Below are 23,046 nucleotides of genomic sequence, written 5' to 3'. Positions count from 1 at the left end.
TAAGCCATACATAGTCTTTTTTTTTTTTTTTTAATTTTTATTTATTTTTGAGAGAGATACACACAGAATGTGAGCAGGGGAGGGGCAGAGAGAGAGGGAGACACAGAATCTGAAACAGGCTCCAGGCTCTGAGCTGTCAGCACAGAGCCCTATGTGGGGATTGGACCCATGAACCATGAGATCATAACCTGAGCCAAAGTCGGACGCTTAACTGACTGAGCCAACCAGGTGCCCCAAGCCACACATAGCCTTAGCTGGTCAGCCCTTGCCTACTGTTTCAGCCTCATTGCTGGATATGCCTTCTAGATTCAGCGCATTGAACATTTGCTATTAGTAATGTTTTGTGTCTTTCTTACACTTTTTCTTTATATATAAACCATTTATTTGTCCACCTGGAACGCCTTTTTCCCTTTGCCTAATGAACAACTCCTCTTCAAGATGCAGACCAGAAGCCAACTCTTGTGAAGCCTTTATTTTCCTTGAATTTTTTTTTAAAGTTTACATATGTATTTTGAGAGAGAGAGAGTGCGAGCAGGAGAGAGGGACAGAGAGAGGGGGAGAGAGAAAGAGAAACTCAAACAGGTGCCTCACTGTCAGCTCACAAACCTGTGAAATCATGCCCTGAGCCCAAATCAAGAGTCGGATGCTTAACCAACTGAGCCACCCAGGTGCCCCTTCTTTGGATTTTTCCTTAAGGGCTTTTCCTCTCTTCATGCCCCCATTATGGCGTGTATCTCCTTGTATTGCTGTTTTGCTTACCATGCCACCAGTGCCATTTGACCATATGAGTTTTACTTCAGCCTTAGAGCACTGAGTGTTTTTTAAGCCTCTGTTAATTGAATGGATAGCATGGTTTTAGGTTTGTAGGTGATGCTTAGTGGTGATCTTGAATATGTTTGTTTGTTTCTGTTATCTTCTTGCTTGAACTTCCCTGTTTGTCTTTTCTTTACTATAATTTGTGATGGATTTTTTTTTTTTTTTTTTTTTTAAGTAAACTCTAGGCTTAACATGGGGCTTGAACTCAAAAAACTGAGATCAAGAGTTGCACCCTCTATTGACTGAGCCAGCCAGGCACTCCTATAATTTGTGATTTTTTTTTTGAATAATTTGTGATATTTTTTTTTTATTAAACTGGAACAATTAGGGGCATCTTAAACTATAAGACTGGTTTTTGTAATAGAGTTTATATAATGGAGAGGCAAGTGGACATTAACTTGACCCCCCGTTTATCTCCCGAACCTGAAAGAACCAAAGAATTGGTTAGCAAGATAGCGTCAGGAGCTATATAAAATTTCTGGTTTGTTTCAGAAAATAAAAATGTAAACATTTTAGATTTTCATTGTTCATGTTTATCTTCTAGAGGACCTCTGGGAAAGTTTAGAAAATGCTAGTGGTAAACCTATCGCAGCGGTGATGAATACCTGGACCAAACAAATGGGATTTCCCCTCATTTATGTGGAAGCAGAACAGGTAACCTTATAAAAAGTCCTCCAATTTGTCTGCTACTGTACTACATGGAATTCAGGCAGTGTTACCTCATTTGCTTTTCTGTACTTTAAGTATTCTAGGTAACATTTAAACTAGCCCTTGCATTGTTTTCTTGGTGATCTATTATCTGTATACTAAATGGTTTGCCTCCCCCTCCGCCATCATTAAAATCATACATACTTATAGTAGAAAACAAAATGTTGTCTACTCTTACTGTCCCCAAGGAAAACACTGTAAACTTGTTGATATAACTCATTTTTTTAAATTTATTTACGTAATCTCTACACCCAACATGGGGCTTGCACTCATGATTTTGAGGTCACTAGTTGCATGCTCTTCCAACTGAACCAACCAGGTGCCCCTTGATAGAATTCTAAAATGACCAAGTCAGGTTTATCCTAGGACTGCAAAGTTGATATAACATTAAAAAAAACTATCAGTATTTTGATTCATAAACACTACACTAACAGAACATAGGTAGGAGAACCACATAATCACTTCAATAAGATGCAGGAAAAGCATTTGTGAAAATTCAACACCCATTTATAATATCATTCTTAAACATCAGCGCTTTTTAAAATATTTTATTCATTTTTTTTAAATGCTTATTTATTTTGAAAGAGAGCATGAGCGGGGGAGGGACAGAGGGAGAGAGAATCCCAAGCAAGCTCCATGCTCAGCACAGAGCCCAACCCAGGGCTCAATCTCACAACCATGAGATCATAACCAGAGCTGATACCAAGAGTCGGACGCTCAAGCAACTGAGCCACCCCGGCACCACTTAAGATTTATTTTTTAAGTAATCTCTACACCCGGTGTGGCACACGAACCCACAACCCCAAGACCAAGAGTCACATGCTGCACCATCTGAACCAGCCCGGTGCCCCTAAAATTAGTTTTAATGTTGGTTGGGTGGCAATGGGATTTTGATCAGAATTGCACTATTATTAGTTGAACTGTTACCTGAATTCAGAGAGTTGTACCTCAGAATGAGTTGTCTTCCCAGCAGGACTGAGCTACCCAGGCGCCCCCGGTCATTGCTTCTTTACTCAAATTTTTTAGCTTTTCAATTCTGTCTTGTGTAGTCAGTTTATCCATAAAGGTCATTGGCCTAATTTGACATTGAATTTGGGTGATACTAATCTGTTATATATTATGTTATTTAAAATGTTCTAGGACGTATTAACAAATGATAAGTAAAGCAAACGATTGCATATTTGCAAAGTTTTTTGTTTGTTTTTTTTAATATGCACTTCGGTTGTTTTAAATTGTTTTTGCAGTTTTCCTCCACCACTTTTTTTGTGCTTCATTGCAAAGCTTATCCTTTGAAACAAAATGTGTGCCTCTTTCATGTTTAGCAGTCACTCTAAACCTTTGAATTCTGAACGTTGAGTCCATGTGCTAATGTAAGGTTGCCACTTTTTAGAAGCTTAAGAGTCTAAAGACATAACCTCCCTCTATAAAGATTAAAACAACTGGCTGCAGTATTATTTATTGTTACATATCCTTGTGAAAATGGTAACATTTTAAGGTTCTTGTCTGTATACATAACCCTTCTGAGGGGCCGTATTACATAGAACATGGCCTTTTATTTAGAGGCTTGTTATTTTGGGGCCTAAATGAGAAACAGCGCCTTTTCTCCCATTCTATACTATTGTCCTCTTCCTCACTGTTGTACTTTGTGTTCTCATGAGACATTTGGCTGTACTGGTTTCACCTTCTACTTTGTCACAGAAGTGTTGGCCCCTCCAAAAAGAAGGGGAAAAAAAAGTGTTGATACTACTATTAATAGCCTTTGTTTATGCTTTCTTAGGTAGAAGATGACAGATTATTGAGGTTGTCCCAAAGAAAGTTCTGTGCCAGTGGACCATATGCTGGTAAGCAAATGGCTGTAAGTGGGAGCTGATGAGTGAATGTGGACACCATTCCAGTAGTGTTCCAATTAACAGGAAGTAATTACATATTTTTTAATATTTTTGATAGGATTAAATAAAAACAAGGAAATGGTAATAAAATACAAATGAAATCTAGGAAGGCAAAAGAGGAGATTCATGAGGTATTTGTGGTGTTTTGATATTCTTCAGTTTTTTGAAATTCCATGTCTCTGTATGTTATTGGAGGCTACAAGGAATGAAGAAGGATAGGAACACCCAAGAAGTGATGTCTCTATCCTTACAAGAATCTTGCTGCACATTTGTGTGGGTGGCTAATTCTTTGTCTTCTTTTTAATTCTTGGGCATACTAAGTAAGTAAACAAGTAAATAAAGCACAAAGATTATTTAGAGTTATTATGTACCATTTACTGTGCTAAAGCAGTATCACTGACCCTTATTTTATAGTTTCAGCAACCCTACTGGGTAGGTAGTATTATTTCCTTTCTACAAATGAAGGAGCTGAGGCATAGCTGGGTTAGTTAAATTGCCCAAGGTCGCCTATCTGATGAGTTAACGAGTAGGAATTCAAACGAAATAGTTGGATTCCATGAGTTTATACCACTCGACTCTGGCTTTTCAAATTATTTCTACAGGTCATTAGATTCTTTTGCTCAGGAAATTAAAAGTACCTTTCTCACCTCCTTTAAAACAATTCTTAGTAGGGGGAGGTGTATATCAGAATCACCTATCCTTTTCATGTTCCAAAATAGGGTATACTCTACTAGGGTTAAGAGGTATATACCCTTTCATCCTTAACCTTCCTTAGCATTTGGAATTACTTTTTAAGTAAAGCTGTCTGACAAGTCAGATGACAAGTTTATTATCCAAAATAAATCCGTAAGTGTCACAGTTTCTGTTTTCTGCCTCATACCCACAATCTGCATCGTAGGACTGAGAGGTTTTGCAGTTTTTTTCAAATACTCTGTGACTGACCAGTATAGGCAGTATTAAAACCTGAAATGTCCCATTGTTAGGAAATTTTAATTTGTGGTTTAACCTGATAGCACAAAACTAGATAACTTAGTAAAATAGTTAAATGTAACTATAGTTAAATGTACTGGGCAATGGGCAAAGGACTCTCTTCTGTTTGGCATCTTAATTCAAAGTCTGTTTTTCTGTCGGATCCCTAAAAGACAGGTATGTTATCTGCCTTGCAAAAGCTTTGAGTTTTAGCTATGACTTTTTAGTGATGGAATCCGTCAGCTCTAGGGTATATCCTATCTAAGAAATTAAGTCAACCCTTCACTACGTATACTTGTTAAGGACTGCACCTTAGAATGTTTTTAAATGCTATATGAAGACTTTGACCTACTTGAAATTTCTTTTACAGTAAAATCATTACTGTCTCTGTTACTCTATAAAGGGAAATGATTAAATTAAAATCACTGTTTTAATTTAACACAAATTTTAATTAAGAAACACTAAATAAACTGTTCTCCTTTTCTCTTTTAGGCTATTGTGATTTTTGTTAATAAATTCTCTCTTCCTTTATATTAGTATTATTCAGGTTATGGAAGAGTTTATGTACCGTTGAAAATGAGCTATTGGCTTAACAGACTCAAGCTCATATGTAAGATACCAGTCCTCTCTCTCCACCTTACCTTCTATTTCTTCCAATGACAAATTATTTTTCAAGTTTTCTATTTGTTCTTCTGTTGCTTAAGGAGAAGACTGTCCCCAGTGGATGGTTCCTATCACAATCTCTACTAGTGAAGACCCCAACCATGCCAAACTGAAAATTCTGATGGACAAGCCAGACATGAATGTGGTTTTGAAAAATGTCAAACCAGACCAGTGGGTAAAGGTGAGTCCATAAATGGCCTAGCCATTTTTATCTTACCTAAATGAATTGATTTCTCTCACTTCCTTTATACATTTTATGGCCGGCTGTAAATTCTGCTTTAGTTTAGATGAGGACTTGCAAAGACAAAAACATTACTAAACTGTCCTGTGTGAAATTTAGGGCCAATTTTCAAATATTATCTGATATCTTCCCTTAGGTAAGGGAGTGGTACATAAGCAGATAAAAAGGGATATGATCAAAGGGGAAAAAGTAGTAGATTATGTGTAAAGTCACATTAATCAAAAGGTCTGTGGTCTTGCAACTTCCAGCTGCGCTGTCATTGTAACAAGATGTTAACCTCCACGATGTGCTGTCATTGTGTATGCACAGCTATCGTCAAGCGAGGCCACACATATAATAATGAGTTTGTGTCACTGAAATGTGAAATTCCTGTAACTGGTGTTTTAAAATCATTTCATAAAAATAACAGTTGGTAAAGATTATTTCCCATTATTCTGTACTCTGTACCATTCATAATAAAAGTATCTACTATAAACTTTTCTCCCAATTATAGGTTCCTAATAGGAATCATACATTATCTCAGACTTTTGTATATGTATATGTGTATATGTGTATGTGTGTGTGTGTGTGTGTGTGTGTGTGTGGATACACATACACATATATGATTTTTTAAAAATATACTCAGTGGAGGGGTGCCTGGCTGGCTCCGTCAGAAGAGTGTGAGACTCTTGATCTCAGGGTTGAGTTCACACCCCACATTGGGTATAGAGATTACATAAAAATGAAATCTTTAAGAGGTGCCTGGGTGGCTCAGTCGGTTAAGCGGCCGACTTCGGCTTAGGTCATGATCCTCACGGTTTGTGAGTTTGAGCCCCACGTTGAGCTCTGTGCTGACAGCTTGGAGCCTGGAGCCTGCTCTGGATTCTATGTCTCCTTCTCTCTCTGACCCTCACCCGCTCACACTCTGTCTCCCTCTCTCTCAAAAAATAAACATTTAAAAAATTATAAAAATAAATAAATAAATAATTATAAATTATAAGTAAATAAATAAAAACTTTAAAAATAGATAGATACACACATATACATACTCAGTAGAATACTATGTTACCATTTGAAATTACATCTGGAAGATTATGTAGCTATATGAAATTTTTCTTATAAATGAGAAAAACCTATGTATGCTGTGATTGTAACTGGGTAAATAAAGGTATTATTCCTGCAGTAAAAGGTAGAGGGAATCAATAAAATAGCAGTTGTATTATCGTGAGGTGATTTTAAAAAAATACTTACAGGGGTACCTGGGTGACTCAGTCAGTTAAGCATCCAACTCTTGGTTTCAGCTTAGGTCATGACCTCATGGTTCTGGGATCGGTCCTGCATCAGGCTCTGTGCTGAGTGTGGAGGCTGCTTGGGATGCTCTCTCCACCTCTCTCTCTGCCCCTCCTTCCCTGCTCGTGCTCACTCTCTCTTTCTTTCAAAATAAATAAATAAAATTTAAAAAATACTTACATGTAAGTAGTAAAATTAAAAACATAAATAGTGAAGTACTTGTATCTTCTACCTTATTTTACCTTTAAGGTATTTGGTATATAAATATTATCAAAAATATTTTTGCCTGTCGGTCATTAGCCTACAGAGAATGATAACAGTCTGTGATTATCTCACTCCACAAATTATATGAAATTACTTTTAAAGTCCATGCAATTCTTTAAAATCTAGGACCTGAGCATTGCTATTCTGGTGAGACTGTGGGCTGAGTAGATGAGTCTTTTTGTAAAGGTTTAGTCTTCCTCAGAGATTCCACTGTCCCCGTGTTCTTACGTATAGTAAATATTTTCTGTGAACTTAAAACCATCCACCGAGAGTAGACCTAGAAACCGATCTGTGTGATTCCCTCCCTCCCAACCATATCCTTCCTACCGTCTCTCACTCTGTCCCCTACTATGTCAAGTTTCTGTTTTCTTTCACCTGTTTTCATCTTTGACAACCGCTTTTTATCTTTATGTGTTGTTTCATTTTAATCCCTGCCTGCGCATGTGATCTTTGTTGTTTTCACTCAGATATACTGAAAGCAAAACTCCTTTCACACCTGCAAAAGACTGCTTTAAAAAACAAATGGATGCGGCGCCTGGGTGGCTCAGTCAGTTAAGTCTCCGACTTCGGCTCAGGTCATGATCTCATGGTTCATGAGTTCAAGCCCTGCGTTGGGCTCTGTGCTGACAGCTCAGAGCCTGGAGTCTGCTTCAGATTCTGTGTCTCCCTCTCTCTCTCTCTCTGTCTCTCTCTGTCTGCCCCTCCCCTGCTTGTGCTCTCGCTCTCAAATAAACAAACACTAAAATTAAAAATTAACAAACAAAACAAATGGAACTGTTTAATTAATAATGTCCATTGGGTATCTTTTCAGTTAAACCTGGGAACAGTTGGGTTTTATCGGACCCAGTACAGCTCAGCCATGCTGGAAAGTTTATTACCCGGCATTCGTGACCTTTCTCTGCCCCCTGTGGATCGACTTGGATTACAAAATGACCTCTTCTCCTTGGTGAGCCTCTCTCAAGTAGTATAATGGATTTTGTTGATTAAAGGATTTTGTTTTTCCTGGAGTATCTGACTGAAACATAATTAGAAGAATATGGCTCTTCCTGAAGGTTGAACACCTTTTGGGACTAGAACAAATGACTAATTATTAATTAACATGACAAGATTGAACCTATATAATTTACTGGAAACAAATCCCATGTCACTACTCCTAAGCCAGCTTTTTGCAATGAGAACTATCCTTCGTAAGGCAAAAATTCTTTTCGGTAGAAATAGGTATGGGCCTTGAAGAAATTTCCCTACTGATGTTTGTTTTTTTTCTTTTAATAATTCAGAATAATTTATATTTTTCTAAAATGGTGATTGTACTTGGCTGGAAACATCTAGAATTTTTTAACATTCCATTACTACTCAAATAATAGTCCATTAGCTTTAGAATTATATTTATGTGGGGCATCTGGGCGGCTGCGTCAGGAGAGCATCCGACTCTTGATCTCAGGGTCATGAGTTCAAGCCCCACATTGGGCGTGGAGCCTACTTTAAAAAAAAAAAAAAAGGATTATATTTCTTTTGGCTTTGTTCCAGAAAGGATTTAAATCAGCAATTAGTAGTATTATCTTTATGACTCCAACATAGGTTAGATAATTTCCAGATGTCTGTGATAAAATTGTCAGATTCCTCCTACTGTTCCTTTAAAGTGGACTTGAGTTTTCCCTCCCTTCTGCAGTAACTGGTTTTGGATTCCTCCTTTGTATAAACACAGATTAGCACTGATGCACAAAACCTCACATCTGCTGATCTCATTGCTGAGAGAGACCTGTCCCAGGAGAGTGGTGTATTTGTGCAGTTGGCTGCTGTAACACGAGTTCCTTTTCCTAGCTCTGTTAGTTAATTCTGAAAGGCCTTCCAGTTTGCCTTCTTTCACAAATAAGTAAAGGACAGACTGAAGTTGACACAGTTGGCAGGTCCAGCTTTGAAAGAGCCTCTGTCAAAAACCAAAGCTCTAACTATTGTTGTGTCTTTTCTGAAAATATGAGAATTTTAAAAATAAAAACAAAGCCAAGGCCCCAGACACTGGATAGAAATAGGAAGTTAACGGCACTCCTTTTTGTTTTCTTTTTTTTCCCTTGCTTTCTTTCTCATTGAAGTATAGTTGATGCACAGTGTTACATCAGTTTCAGGTGGACAGCATAGTGATTCCACGAGTTTGCGCCTCATGCTGTGCTCACCACAAGTGTAGCTATACCACCTGTCACCAAACAAAGTGTACCTAAGTTGCTCTCTCACAAATAACAAAAAGTAAATAAGGGATATTGTCATGATAGGAGTTTTATTCTCATAATCCCCTGTGTTCTTTCAACCAAAGAAATGACTGACTAGCAGTAGATAATGCTGAAAATGCATGCTTGTGTTTCTTTGTTTTGTTTTTGTCTGAAGACTAGATTAATTTATGTTTTTTCCTATCCCAGGCTCGAGCTGGAATCATTAGCACTGTAGAGGTTCTAAAAGTCATGGAGGCTTTTGTGAATGAGCCCAATTATACTGTATGGAGCGACCTGAGCTGTAACCTGGGGATTCTCTCAACTCTCTTGTCCCACACAGACTTCTATGAGGAAATCCAGGAGTTTGTGAAAGATGTCTTTTCACCCATAGGGGAGAGACTAGGCTGGGACCCCAAACCTGGAGAAGGTAATGGATGCACGGAATGGGGAAAGAATTGATGAGAAATTGGACCCTTTTTACTCAGCTGTGGTTAACAGTATCAGTAGCATCTTGGTATCTGTTGGGTGTTACTATGTTTTCAGCTCCCCAGAAATTAAATCTTAGGTCTTTTAAGTTTATTGGTGAAGTTACATGGGTCACCAACATAAAAACAGTGGTGGTTATGTGTATTCACTGTTAAATACGATTCGTAAACAACACAAATGGTGGAAATAGAGGCCTTTTACAGCGTTCCAAAGGCCTGTCTATAGTCAAGAAAAGCTAAAGGGAATTTTAGATGATTTTATTTATTATTGCCATAAATATCAGGCACCTTATATGTACAACTTGGAAAGATACCAAGAGACAGTAAGTGAATTCAGGAAGTTACTGACATTCTACATGTGTTCTCTCCTCTGATTATTTCCATAATTGTATATTTACTCTTTTGCTGTCATCATATGTTGGGAATGGTGATCTTGTGGTTTTATATATAATTGTTTTCTACCATCTGCAAATAACTAAAGTTGGTATTTCATCCTGGCAGTCTTGATCTCAGAGTCTTTTGCAATAAGAACAACAGTAACAATTACCTAGAGCTCTGTGTTTTCCCCTTGTGGATTCAACAAATATTTATGCGCCTAGTAAATACCAGGTACTATTCTGGGAGCTGGTGGTACAGCAGTGAAGAAAGCTTTGCCCTGTGTGGCTTACATTCTAGTGGGAGACCCAGCAAACCATTGAACATACGATAATTTAGGTGGCAACGAGTATCATGAAGAAAAATAAAGTTAGGTAAGGTAGATAAAGAGTGGTAGGCTGGTACGCCCTAGCCTGGTCAGGGCAACAGTCACTCATGATGAAGTGATAATATGAGCATAAGCAGAGACCTGAGAGAGAGCTGTGAGGCCATCTAGAGGGAAATGGTCCAGACAGGGAACAGCCAGTGCAGGAGATCTGCAGCAGGAGCAAGCTTGGGTTGTTCAAGGAATAATAAGGAGGCTAGTTACATCAGGACGGAGTAAGTGAGGGGGACAGAGTGGGAAGCAGTGCAGCTCCTATAGGACCTGTGGGACCTAGTACGTTTTCGACTTTCACAGTTAGTGATATGAGAAAGTGACTTGAGAGCTGATGCACAAGAACGTGACTTGACGTACTCAGCTGTGTGGGACCCAGACGAGTGGAGAGGCAAGAGACAGGAGCAGGGAGATTACAGAGCTGTTCCAGTAATCCAGTTGAGGTGCCGGGTGCAGCTTACACTTGCAGGTGGCAGATTCTGGGCATGTTTTGAAGGTAGAACTGAACCTATTTGGTGGTGGACTGACTGCAAGGGGAAGAAGGAGGAGCCACCACATTCTGGCCTGAGGACCGGAGGGGTGACCTTGCCAGATACAGAATAGGACGGCCGTAGAAGCGGGCTGGGAACAGAAGGAATCAGGAGCTGGGTGTTGGACATGTCAACTTAGACATCCAGGTGGAGAGTCAAGCCTAGAGGTCCAGGCTGAATAAATGCATTTAGTGTGTAGATGGTGTTTACAGCCACGAGACTGGACGAGATCACGCAGGGCCTGAGTGTAGGCGGACAAAAGAGGTCTGAGGGCTAGGTCCGAGGCCAGGCCAAGATTTGGAGATTGAGTGGAAGACGAGGAGTCCGCAAGGGAGACTGACTGGCCACTGAGGTGGGAGAGTCAGGAGGGAGGAGATGTTCCAGACGTCTTAAGCAGTGCAGAAGGAGTGTTACCCACTGTGACAGCTGGTGCTCTGAGTCCGGCGAGATGAAGGGGGTTGGTGAGGCCATCAGCAAGTTCTGTGGAGCGGCGGAGAGCACTAGTGGTTCTCCAGAGCGGGAGGGGGTAAGCAAAGGGCGCATTCAGACAACTTTTTTTTTTTTTTTTAATTTTTAATGTTTATTTTTGGGAGAGAGAGACAGAGCATGAGCAAGGGAGGGGCAGAGAGAGAGAGGGAGACACGGAATCGGAAGCAGGCTCCAGGCTCTGAGCTGTCAGCCAGAGCTGGATGTGGGGCTTGAACTCAAGAACCGGGAGATATGACCCGAGCCGAAGTCAGACGCTTAACCGACTGAGCCACCCCCCAGGCGCCCCACATTCAGACAACTTCTTCAAGGAGTTTTTGCTGAAAAGGCAATCAGAGAAAAGGGGATAGTCTGGGGAGAGATGTTGAGTCAGTGGAGGCATATATATATTTTTTTTAATAAAGAGGGAGATTTTGTAACATGTTTTTGTGCTGATGACAATGCTAGAGTAGTAATAGAAAAATCTGTGATGTGAAAGAGACGGGGGGTAATTCCTGGAGCGATGGCCAAGCGATGGAGAGGAGTCGGGACCCAACGGAGGAGTGTGCTTTAGACAGGAGCACAGAGCCCTAGAAACAAAACATAAGAGGGTATGTGGGGTCAGATCCATGCAGACTGGTGGATGTTGTACTTCTCTTTCACAGCTCAAAAACACCTTAATGAAATAGGGAGAATATCTTTAGTTTTCTAGTTTTATAGATAGAAGAATCAAACAGCAAAGTAATAAAACATTCCCTTGTGTCACACAGCAAGTGAGTACCAGAGTCAGAATTACAAATTGGTTCTTCTAAGAACCTCACTAGTGTCCTGTTGTGTTATGTATTGATCTCCTATTGTTTTCTTGAACTTATTTTTTTACTGAGTTATAATTTAAATGTAGCAAAATGCACAATTAAATGTTACATTTCTTGGGGCGCCTGGGTAGCTCAGTCAGTTAGGCATCCAGCTTCAGCTCAGGTCATGATCTCGCAGTTCATGGGTTCGAGCACCGGGTCGGGATCTGTCCTGACAGCTCAGAGCCTGGAGCCTGCTCCGGATATTCTCTCTCTCAATCTCTCTCTCTCTCTCTCTTTCTTTCTTTCTCTCTGCCCCTCCCCTGCTCTCTCCAAAATAAATAAACATTTAAAAAAAATTTAATGTTACAATTCAGCGACTTTTGACAAAAAATACACTGAAGAGGTTGCCTCGGGGCCTCTTCCCAGTCAGTCCTTGCCAGGCCGGTTCCCCTATCCATCCCCTCCAGGCAAACACTATTCTGCCTTTTTTCACCCTAGATTAATATTATCTCTTCTAGAATTTTATGTAAATGGAATCCTAATATATTTTTTCCTGCTCTTACATCTGGCTTCTTTCAATATAATGTGCTAGAGATACATCCAGGGTGTTCATTCCATTTTATTGCTTAGTGGTATTTCATTGTATGTACCACGACTTAGCTATTTTGGTACTGCAATCCATCATTGCTAGTGTTAACTTTTTTTTTTTAAGACATAGTATATAATAAAATGTACCTTTTAAAGTATACAACTCAGTCTTTTTTAGTTTGTTCACAGCATTGCACAACCGTCACCACCATCTAATTCCAGAATAACTTCTTTAGCCTCAAAAGAAACTCCATACCCATGGCAGTCACTCCCCATCTCCTGGCAATCCCGATCCCTGGTAACCACTAATCTGCTGTCAGTCTCTATGGATTTGCCTACTCTGGGCACTTCCTGTAAATGGAATCATACCCCGTGTAGCCTTTTGTGTCTCACTTTTTTCACTTAGCACAATGTTGCTAAGGTTCATCCGTGTTGTCTGTCAGTACCGCATCCTCTTATAGCTGAATAGTATTCTACTGTATGGATGTACCACATTTTGTGTTTTCATCACTTGGTGGGTGTTTGGATGGTTTCTACTTTTTGACAGTTGTGAATACTGCTGTGAACATGTGTGTACAAATTTTTGTGGACGTAACACTTCCATTTCTATTGCGTGGACTTGCCGGATCATACGGTAACCCCATGTTTAACCTCTCTAGGAAATGCCAGACTGTTTTTCCAAGTGGTCACAACATTTTACGTTCCCGCCAGCAGCGTATGAGGGTTCTAACTTCTCCACATCCTTGACAGTGCTTGTTATTGTCCGTCTTTTTTAGTCATCCTGGTGGGTGTGAAGCAGATCTCATAGTGGTTTTGATTTGCGTTTCCCTAATGACCAAAGTTGAACATCTCTTTATGTGCTTATTGGAGTAAACCGATCCATCAGATTTCGATTTTTAAAAATCTAAGATTTCAGTTGGTTATACACAGCGTACTAGTTCAGTATGTGGACTTTTTTCTGAATCTTGGGTCAAAACTGCATGATCTAAGCCTGTTTCTTTCACATATAATCCTTAGCAATGTAATTACCTAGATGGAGTGAACATTTAGTAAATTCAGATCATTGGCATTTGTAGACAAAGTCAGCAAATTTATTTGCTTGTCTAGTGTGTTTATTAGCACTTAATTTCACTCTTATGATTTGAACAATATAAATCAGTGTTCTCTCAAGTACTAGGGTAATTGATTGTGTTTGTTCAAGATGGTAGACGTGGTATAAGATACCCAAGTAGCATATTTGTGAAAATGGGATTTTTAAGCAGTGTTGTGTCTCTTTTACTTCTTAATCAGGTCATCTAGATGCACTCCTGAGGGGCTTGGTTCTGGGCAAACTAGGAAAAGCAGGACATAAGGCAACATTAGAAGAAGCCCGCCGTCGGTTTAAGGACCACGTGGAAGGGAAACAGATTCTCTCCGCTGATCTGAGGAGTCCTGTAGGTTTTCATGATAAATAACCTTGATTTCTAGATGACTGCATCATTCTGCACACAGTGTGGGATGTATTTAATGGTAACCAGAAATGACTTAGACACTGACCCACACATTGTGTCTGACTCTGTGTTAATATGTGCCATTTAGGTGGTTTGTAGCCAGCTTCTCGTTTGTTTAAAGTTTCTCAGACTACACTGTGCTTAAAGCTGATTATCTGTGCGCATTCCCCTGAGAGAGCCGGTGTGCATGCCGTCTCCCTGCCTGGTTTTCAGTATGGGCTCCGAAGCTCTTTGTCGCACAGTTTGTACGTAACATCCACACACAGCTGTTTACAATCGTGTTGACTTGCTTTCTGTCTTAACATTAGAATATTTGGAACAAGATGCATTTAATCAGATGCCTTCTTTGTCGTTCCTGTATTCTCTTGTAGGTTTATCTGACCGTTTTGAAGCATGGTGATGGCACTACCTTAGACATTATGCTAAAGGTGAGTACATTTGGAAAGGGTTTCCATCTTCTGCTGTAAAACTTGGATTGACACAGTACAAGCTTTAAGTGGTAAAAAAAAAAAAAAAAGTCCTGGCGAAAGAAATATACGTAGATATGCATGTTGCAGACAGGCAAATATTAAGAAACTATGGGAGAGAGAGATCATGTCTGTTCACGTGTACTACCAATACGATGCCAGAAGTCATCTAGTGTTTTCACTTTTTTTAATTTGTAAGTTTATGTATCTTAAACCAAAAAATGAAGTGTTCATTTTGATTAACAAGTCAAGCTCTTAAAATTTTCCCTTCTGTGTAAACTTACATAGGATCCTTCCCATTTTGAAGAAAAGGTTTGTGTCCGTGCTTAGGGGAGAGAGAATCAGGTGTCTCCAGGGTTTGAGTTATGTCAGTGCCTCTGATGAATGGACAGGAAATTAATTGACTTGCCTGCGTAGCCTCTGTAGTTTCCCCAGAGGGTTGGCATGTAATTAAACTCTAATACAGATACTGTACTTCTCCAGTCCCTGTCCATGCGGTTGTCAATCTAAGAAATCACTTGACAGGTAGGGGGAGCTGAATGTACTTATTACCATCGAATAAAATGTGCAAAATGTGTCTAAATACCCAAATTACGTGTCAAATCTGCAAAGCCCATTCGTTTAAAGACCTGCTCTTAGTGGGAACAAACAACAGGAATGGGATGTGCTTTGCTACTTCCATCTTTAATGGATTAAGAACACTTTTCTGACCTCAAGTAGATCAAAATTGCAAATCCAATTTCTAGTATTTCATTTTAAACAAATCCTGTTTTTTTTTTTTAATGTTTATTTATTTTTGAGAGAGAGAGAGAGCATGAGCATGAGCAGGGGAGGGGCAGAGAGAGAGGGAGACAAAGAATGTGAAGCAGGCTCCAGGCTCTGAGCTGTCAACACAGAGCCCGACACAGGGCTCGAACTCAGGGACCGCGAGATCATGACCTGAGCAGAAGTCAGATGCTCAACCAACTGAGCTACCCAGGCGCCCCCAAATCATATTTTTTAAATGATTAAAATATTTTGAAAAATGTAAACTTTAAGAAGCTCAAAATGTGCCACTTTTCTGATCTTGGACAAGAGTTTCCTTTCTAATAATATCAAAATTATACTTTGGGTTTAACTTAACTTTCAATTAAATGACATTGAGGTCCCTTCTCAGTCTTAATATTCTGTGAAACTGTACACTATGAATCCTGTATTTCTTTGCATATGAAATCAGATATTTGTAGGTTTTGTCTTTTCCATAGCAGTATGGAACAAAATAGGGGTTCTGAAATTCTCATGACAGATACCTTGACATTTTCATGTCATAGCACACTTTTAAGAATTTTATTCTAGTATGTATATTTAATAAGTGTTGGCATCTGTTTAATGTAAGGGAGCTGACTGTAATTCTGATTTACTGTCAAAAGAGCTCTAATGAAGGCCAAATTAGGTTTCTTCAAGAAACCAGTTGATGGGAGATGAGGATTGTCTTCTGTTGGTAATTTAGGAGTAATGAGGCCCGCTAAAAAAGAACTTTGATTTCAAAGTATATTTGGAATGTGGTGTTATGGTGCCATCTAGTGGACTAGTTTAACAGGTTCTCCTTGGGGAAAACCATGCTTCTTGAAAGCCAGAGTTCAGACCTTGAGTCCTGGAGCTGAAAAGGACCTTAGAAATTATCTCTGCACCCCACTCATTTTACACAAGAGGAAACTGAGATCCAAAGAGGTTAAGGACTTAGTCAAGGTCACACAGCTAGTTAGACACAAAACCAGGACTAGAACCCAGGTCTCCTGACTTCTATCTATTTTACTACACTGCTGCTCAAAAGAAATCAAAGGAAAAGAAGAGGAAATGGGGGCCTGTGATGGGGTGTGCGGGCACTGGTCAGTGTAAAATCTTCAGTGAGAAAAAAAGTCAACAGAGTCTATTGATTAAGTTGTCTTGGAGAGATATCTCATATATGCTTGTAATTTTTGTATGCATAATGTTTTGTTTCTGATGGTGGAAAAAAGACTCGGTATAATCAGTGTGGAAGATTTAGAGACTAGAAAAGTATAAAGAAAATACTTACCTGTAATTTGAAATGTTTAAAAAGGTCACAAAATAGGTATAAGATGATCTAATGTCCAATTTGATAATGTACATATTGTAATAATTTAATTTTTTCTTTATGCTTCTCATTTTCCTAATTTCCTGCATTCAGCATGCGATGCTTTTGCAGTTGAAAAATTTGATGATACAGAATCCCACTGATCAGAGACCATCGTTAATATTAACATGCATTTTTGACTATTAGAAATTAAATTGATGACCTTCAATGGTATTGGCAATCATCAGTTTGTTCATTTAACACAGAACATTAGTCAGACATCATACCCCTCAGATCTTGAATTTAAAGCTCAGAACTGATGACCAGCCATTCACATAGTACTCACTTACGTTTAGTGACTTACTATAATGGCAAATCACAAATTTAGTGCCTGAACATCCTGTTAAGTTTTATCTTCTGTTAATTTTATGCCCTGCGCACCTAGCCAATGAGAATATAGAACAGAAGTTTCACCTTACTGGGGGAAAAGCTCATATAAGCATGTGTCTGACTTCCAGGGGACAGTTAACTATCTCGATCTGTATTTTTTCACTATAGCTTCACAAACAAGCAGATATGCAGGAAGAGAAAAACCGAATTGAAAGGGTCCTTGGGGCTACTCTTTCACCTGAATTGATTCAAAAAGTCCTCACGTTTGCACTTTCAGTAAGTTACAATGAAAATTGCTTTTAGAGGGAATTGTAACCTATCAATCTGTGGCAGCTGTCTTTGATTCAGTATTCTCTTGATCTGCTTTAACCCCTTCCTCTTAGTCTGGGGGAAATGGAATGGGCTTTTGTTACTGACCTCTATCTATATCTGCCTCTAATGGTGGGAATTGGGATAGTTGGAAGCAGGAATAAACTGGCAAGCCTACTTATCTTACCCCTGTGCCTACTTTCTGTCTCTTCCTTTCTTTATCCTGTAGGAACCCAAGCAAACATCTATTCAGCAGCCTGTTTTTGCCTGTCTCAGTGCCTCATTCTCAATTTGGCTGATCTTTAGGAAGCTTTCTGGTGCCAGTTATTCCTAAAATAAGGAATGAGGGTCTTCAGTGTGATTACTTGGGTACCTCAACAGCACTTGCCCTTTCTGGCACCAGAAGATGTTTTGAGTACAGTAGACTTTTCGTTCTCTTTCTATTTCTAGGAAGAGGTACGCCCACAGGACACTGTGTCAGTAATTGGGGGAGTGGCAGGAGGCAGCAAGCATGGAAGGAAGGCTGCTTGGAAGTTTATAAAAGACAACTGGGAAGAACTTTATAATCGATACCAGGGAGGATTCTTAATATCCAGACTAATAAAGGTGTGTGAAGATTTTTATTTTGAGTAGCTTGCTTATCATAGATGTTATTTAGAGACATCCCTGATTCACTAGGCCTATAGTCTTTGCTCTTTAAGGGTTTCTTCCAAAAAAAAAAAAAGTTCCTTAAATAATTATTAGCTTTATTAAAGGGCTTCTCCATCACCCATCCTGCACCTTCTAGAATATTCTGAAGTTGGGAGACTATAAAATGATTTGGTTTTTAGGTAAATGGAAGTTTGTTCCTAGCGTCTTTTAGTTACATTTACTATTTAAACCATTGTTTTTTTCAGCTATCAGTTGAGGGATTTGCAGTTGATAAAATGGCTGGAGAGGTTAAGGTAAGCAAAATACTGTTTCCTTTTTACTTTTCAATCTAGTAAGTAAAAACACTAATGAGCCAAATTGTAATGATACGATGTTGGGGTAATGCTGTATTTATCCTTGTTTTTGCTTGGAAAAAGACAGCTTGGGTTGTGTCTTTAATGCTTGAAGAATTTAGGGTTGGAATCATCTTTGAGCGCTTTGCAATATGGTTGAAGGAATGTGGTGGAACTTGGAATCAGTCGATCTGAGTATAAATCTGTGCTCTGCCCTATGTTAGCTATGGGACTTCAAGTAAGTTTTTTAATCCCTGTGAGCCTGTCTCCTCATCCATAAAATGGAATGATGATAAGATTGTTATTTAAGTAATGTAGTGGGACTGGAACAGAGTAGTAGGTCCTCGATAATGGTTCTTTTTTTTCCTTTCTAAAAACAACCTTCATAGGTCTGTCCTGTGCACGAGGAGACAAGATGGCTATGCAAGGAATCTCCTCTTAGCCCTTACAAAGGAGAATCTTCAGTTTAGTGGTAAAGTTCAGCATTTGAGGAACAGATATACACTGATGAGGGAAATCTTAATGTTAAGCCTTCCATTGCATTTAATTGTGAAGTTATTTTTGAAGAGTCACTTTTACCTTTACTTCTTGAAGGCAGTGGGGTTACGAGGTGTGAATGTGGAGGCTCTGAGGGCTGTTGTGTTGTTTCACTCACTCTGTGAGCCATTGTTTGGAATTTTAAGATGTCAGGTCTTGAGAAAACAGTGAAAGACTTGATCTCTGCCTTCATTTAACTTACATTGTATGCTGTGGAAACAGTTCCTTTACCGTAAAGGATAGAAGTACTCTGAAGGAGAAGTACATATACCTGGTTTGGAGGGGAAAGGCAGTGAGTGGCCAAGCTGAGGCCGGGAAGATAGGTAGAGGCCAGACTGGAGGGCCTTGGAGGCCATATGAATTTTCCTAAGAGTGCAAAGCCCTTGAACTGCTTGTCAACAGGGGAATGAGTTGATGTGATTTGTACCATAAAAATTTCAGTCTGGCTGCAGTATGGGAAAGAGAAACATTTTGGGATGCTGACTGCAAGCAAGAATGATAGAGTAGCTTTCAGGAGATGGAGTTATGAAATTCAGGGGCTTGGGTTTGTTAATCTTTAATTCAACAAATATTTACTGATTGGCTTCTCTGTGTTGTGAATGTACCTGGCAGAGGAAGAAGGAAGAACCAACGATAATTCCTGGGTTTCTTATATGTAAATAGTGGTGCTATTTGTGGAGATGGAATGAGGGGCAGTTCTGTATTGTACTTGGGCCCTAAGAACCCAGCCCCAAGAACGAGCCTCAGCGAAGGCGCCATTGTTGTTTGTGTGAACGAGGTTATTGATTTCCAAAAGTTCTAGACTTAATCTGATGAATTAGTCATTCTTTCCTTTACACCTGTGACGACTGGTTCAAAGTGAAGACCCCTATCCTTTCGTTGGTTGGTATTTAAGAGTTGCTCTGTTTACTATGAATCTTGGTATACTTCATTGGAACGTAGTTTATTGAATCTTTAATCAATAAGCTTTGGATAAATTATAATAAACTCAGAAATGGTTTTGTTGTATGAAAGATGTGGTCTGTGGAGCAGCAATTTAATCTTTGTGGTCTTATCGCCTTCACAAATTAATCTTTGTTTGAAGCAGCCGGAATGTGTGCGTCCTTAAGGACTCTGCCTGCCAAGTATTGTGCTAACAGTTTTTATGGATTTTCTCTTAAACTTCTGGACTAAATAGTCTCTTACCAATGAGAAAACAGAATGATTAATGTACTCAAACTCACAGGCTCATACATGACCGAACCGAGATTTGAGTCCCAACCTAATTCCAAAGCCCTACATTAACCACTAGATAATGAACCTAAAAGGCCAGAGGTTCTGCCTCTTTGTTACCTTTTGATTAGATTTGAAGCATTTATTTGGAGAAGAATTCCTGTATGCAGGTCTAAGGGGCTGCTTTGTTTTCTTTTAGCCTGGGAGTAGCAGCGGTAAATTTTCATGATTAAAGCTTTTGAATCCTTTACAGAACAGTGGGTAACTTTTCATGACCTGTGATACTTCTAACTTCTTACCATTGCTAGTACTGATCCTACCTTCTGGGTTGTGTTATACCAGGCTTTCTTCGAGAGCCACCCAGCTCCTTCAGCTGAGCGCACCATCCAGCAGTGTTGTGAAAATATCCTGCTGAATGCTGCTTGGCTAAAGCGAGATGCTGAGAGCATTCACCAGTACCTCCTTCAGCGAAAGGCCTCGCCACCTACGGCGTGAACCCTGAGCGCCGCCACCGCGGTTCTGCTGCTTGGCTGCAGGGATGAGGTGGGGCTACCGAACAGCTGATTCATATGCCGAGAATTTGGAGTCTTCTTTCAAACCAGTGGGGGTTGGACGATGAATGTAGTTAACTGGTTCCTGCTCACACTCCAGAATTAAATTCTATTGAAAAAGGAAAATCAGCAATTCAGCAAAAAAATAAGTAAATAAATAAAAATAAAAAATAAAAAATGTAAATATGATAGTAATAAAATAGAGCATAACGAAACTGTGAAACTTCCTGAAGCCTTGTCAGTGGTTAAAAGTATTTAACACTCTCCTGTTAATGACAGATGTTCTGTTTTTATAACCTACCAAAAGGAAACTAGAGGCTTCTGGGTGAAGAAGATTTTTTGTGAAGTGGGTTCTGCGAGCAGCCTACAAGCCAAGGGTAGTGTCCATTGCTCTGGGAATGGTTAAACGTGAAAGGCTGATAGCTGGTATAACATAGAGTCTGTGCATAATTCCAAGTGTTTTTTGGTTTTTTGTTTTTGGGGTTTTGGTTTTTTTTTTTTTGGTTTTTTTTTTTTTTTTTGGGCATGGGGACTGATCAGGAATATATATTTTCCTGCATAACTCAATCTGAACCAAGGATTGTAGTTTTCCTCCTTGCCTTCCCTTCTGTGTGACCCCCTTGGCCAAAAAAAAAAAAAAGTTAAAAAAACCAAACCTATCCTGGTCTGGGTTTTTCCTCCTCCTAGTTCCACCCCCAACCTCCTCCGCCCCCCCCCCCGGTGTCCTTCTTAGAGATAAAGAAATAATAAGGAAACATCTTTTATAGCCACATTAAATAAGAGAAACTGATATACATTATTTTTCTTTCTTTTTTAAGATAACTTTTAAGAACCCTGAAATGCATATAGGTGAGACATAGAGATGAAAGGGTTTTCAGCCAGGCCATCCTGAAGGAGTTACTCTGCTAACAGCGGTCTTAGTTGTCTGACAGGCCAACTGTTAAGCCTCTTTCCAACAGTGTCAACACTGGCTTCTCCTGGTTCATTCTGGACACGTAAGAAGTCCGTGGTAACTGCTGCAGGGGCCGCATATTAGTGGTAACTGGTTCAAACAAAAGCTGTAAGCCTGTGTGCCACTCTTCGCTTTAACAGTGTATCCTACTAACAAGCCTCACCTCACTAATCCAGCGAGTTTTAACTCTAAACCTCTTTCCTTTTCTCTGGCCCTACCTTTTTTCTTTTCTTCCCTTTTTCCTTTTCTTTTTATTTTTCTTTTTAAAAATATTTTTTTGTGTTATTAACAGGAATTCATATTTGGTGTGGCTTAACTGTATTTCAGAAGGTCATCAGATTGTGAGACTGCTTCCTTGAAACATTTTTGTGCTATTGTTTTAAAAAAATAATAATTAAAAAACAGTTGGCGTTAATAAAAATGTCAATGTGAAATTGATGTCCTGATTTCTTTTATTCTCTTCAATAAGAAATTATAAACATTTCCTATCATTCACTAGGATTATAAGAAGTTTTGCTATCATGGGATTTTTTGAATCTAAGAAAATCCAGTTTCTGAATTCCTTAATGACTAAGACCTAAACAGAAAAATCCGAAGAGTCCTTCTAAATTCATTCTGGATCAGTCAGCATTCAGGAGTTAACCTGACACTTGCCAGTTCCCGTTTCTTGAGGCTCTCTTGTCCAGGTGCCACACGCAGGGCGGCCATGAGGCCATCTAGGCATGTGCTTAAGGCACCAGCAAAGTAGGGACACCAAAAAGACTGAGAAGAAATCTGCTTAGTATTCTCATTTTACAATTAGAAATTCTAGAAAGAAGTAATTTCATTTTCAGCATATATACAAGTTTTGTGTATAATAGTTAATTGGCTTGAATTATGCTGCGGCACAGGTGGTGGAGGGTGTCTTCTGCGTCCCCTTCAGAGCCGCTCCCATCCTATTCTGTGCCCCAGGAGGGCATGGCCCACACGGACTGCACTGACAGGGTCCTTTGCCCTCTGACTTCAGGTTGTGTTGATCCAATTTGTAATACCTTCAAGATCAAAAGGCATGAGGAGAGGACGGTCAGGGCATTTATTCACCAGGCTTCCTCATCCCCAGGTCACATGGGTCGGGTCGTCTGTGACCCTCTACCAAAGGCCACGACTCCTGTTCAGAAGCCCTCTCTAGCTTCTAGCTCCGTCACTTTGCCCCTTCAAATCTAGGGAAAGGATTATTCCCTTACTAGCTCTGGATCATTCCATTATTCCTTGTTGGTTCCCCTGAACTTTGCTCATGTCTTTGTAAATAGTCCCTTTATTAAACCTTCGTCAAGTTACCTAGTTCAAGTGTGTTCTCTGTTCTCTACTAATATCCTGACTGATTCTGGCACCAGAGTCCTGATAACGGGTCTCTAAAGGTCTTCAGCCTTTTTGGTGTTAGATTTACTGCTTGTCTTCCAAGT

At 39.5% G+C, this 23,046-nt stretch overlaps 1 protein-coding gene across 1 annotated transcript in view; it reads left to right on the top strand.

Annotated features, from left to right (window-relative positions):
• Window positions 1-22,038, top strand: part of NPEPPS (aminopeptidase puromycin sensitive) — a 94,637-nt gene extending 72,599 nt beyond the window's left edge. Inside the window, exons 13-23 of the mRNA XM_030295838.1 lie at window positions 1,361-1,470; window positions 3,302-3,365; window positions 5,087-5,226; window positions 7,631-7,765; window positions 9,231-9,450; window positions 13,930-14,072; window positions 14,501-14,557; window positions 17,229-17,336; window positions 17,820-17,975; window positions 18,266-18,313; window positions 20,444-22,038. Coding sequence (XP_030151698.1) covers window positions 1,361-1,470; window positions 3,302-3,365; window positions 5,087-5,226; window positions 7,631-7,765; window positions 9,231-9,450; window positions 13,930-14,072; window positions 14,501-14,557; window positions 17,229-17,336; window positions 17,820-17,975; window positions 18,266-18,313; window positions 20,444-20,596 — 1,334 coding nt within the window. The 3' untranslated portion in view covers window positions 20,597-22,038. The remainder of the gene's footprint in view (window positions 1-1,360; window positions 1,471-3,301; window positions 3,366-5,086; window positions 5,227-7,630; window positions 7,766-9,230; window positions 9,451-13,929; window positions 14,073-14,500; window positions 14,558-17,228; window positions 17,337-17,819; window positions 17,976-18,265; window positions 18,314-20,443) is intronic.
• Window positions 22,039-23,046: the final 1,008 nt, after the last annotated feature.

Source organism: Lynx canadensis, chromosome E1, assembly GCF_007474595.2.
Source record: "Lynx canadensis isolate LIC74 chromosome E1, mLynCan4.pri.v2, whole genome shotgun sequence".
Lineage (NCBI taxonomy): Eukaryota > Metazoa > Chordata > Mammalia > Carnivora > Felidae > Lynx > Lynx canadensis.
This window is presented reverse-complemented; position numbering and strand designations above follow the sequence as displayed.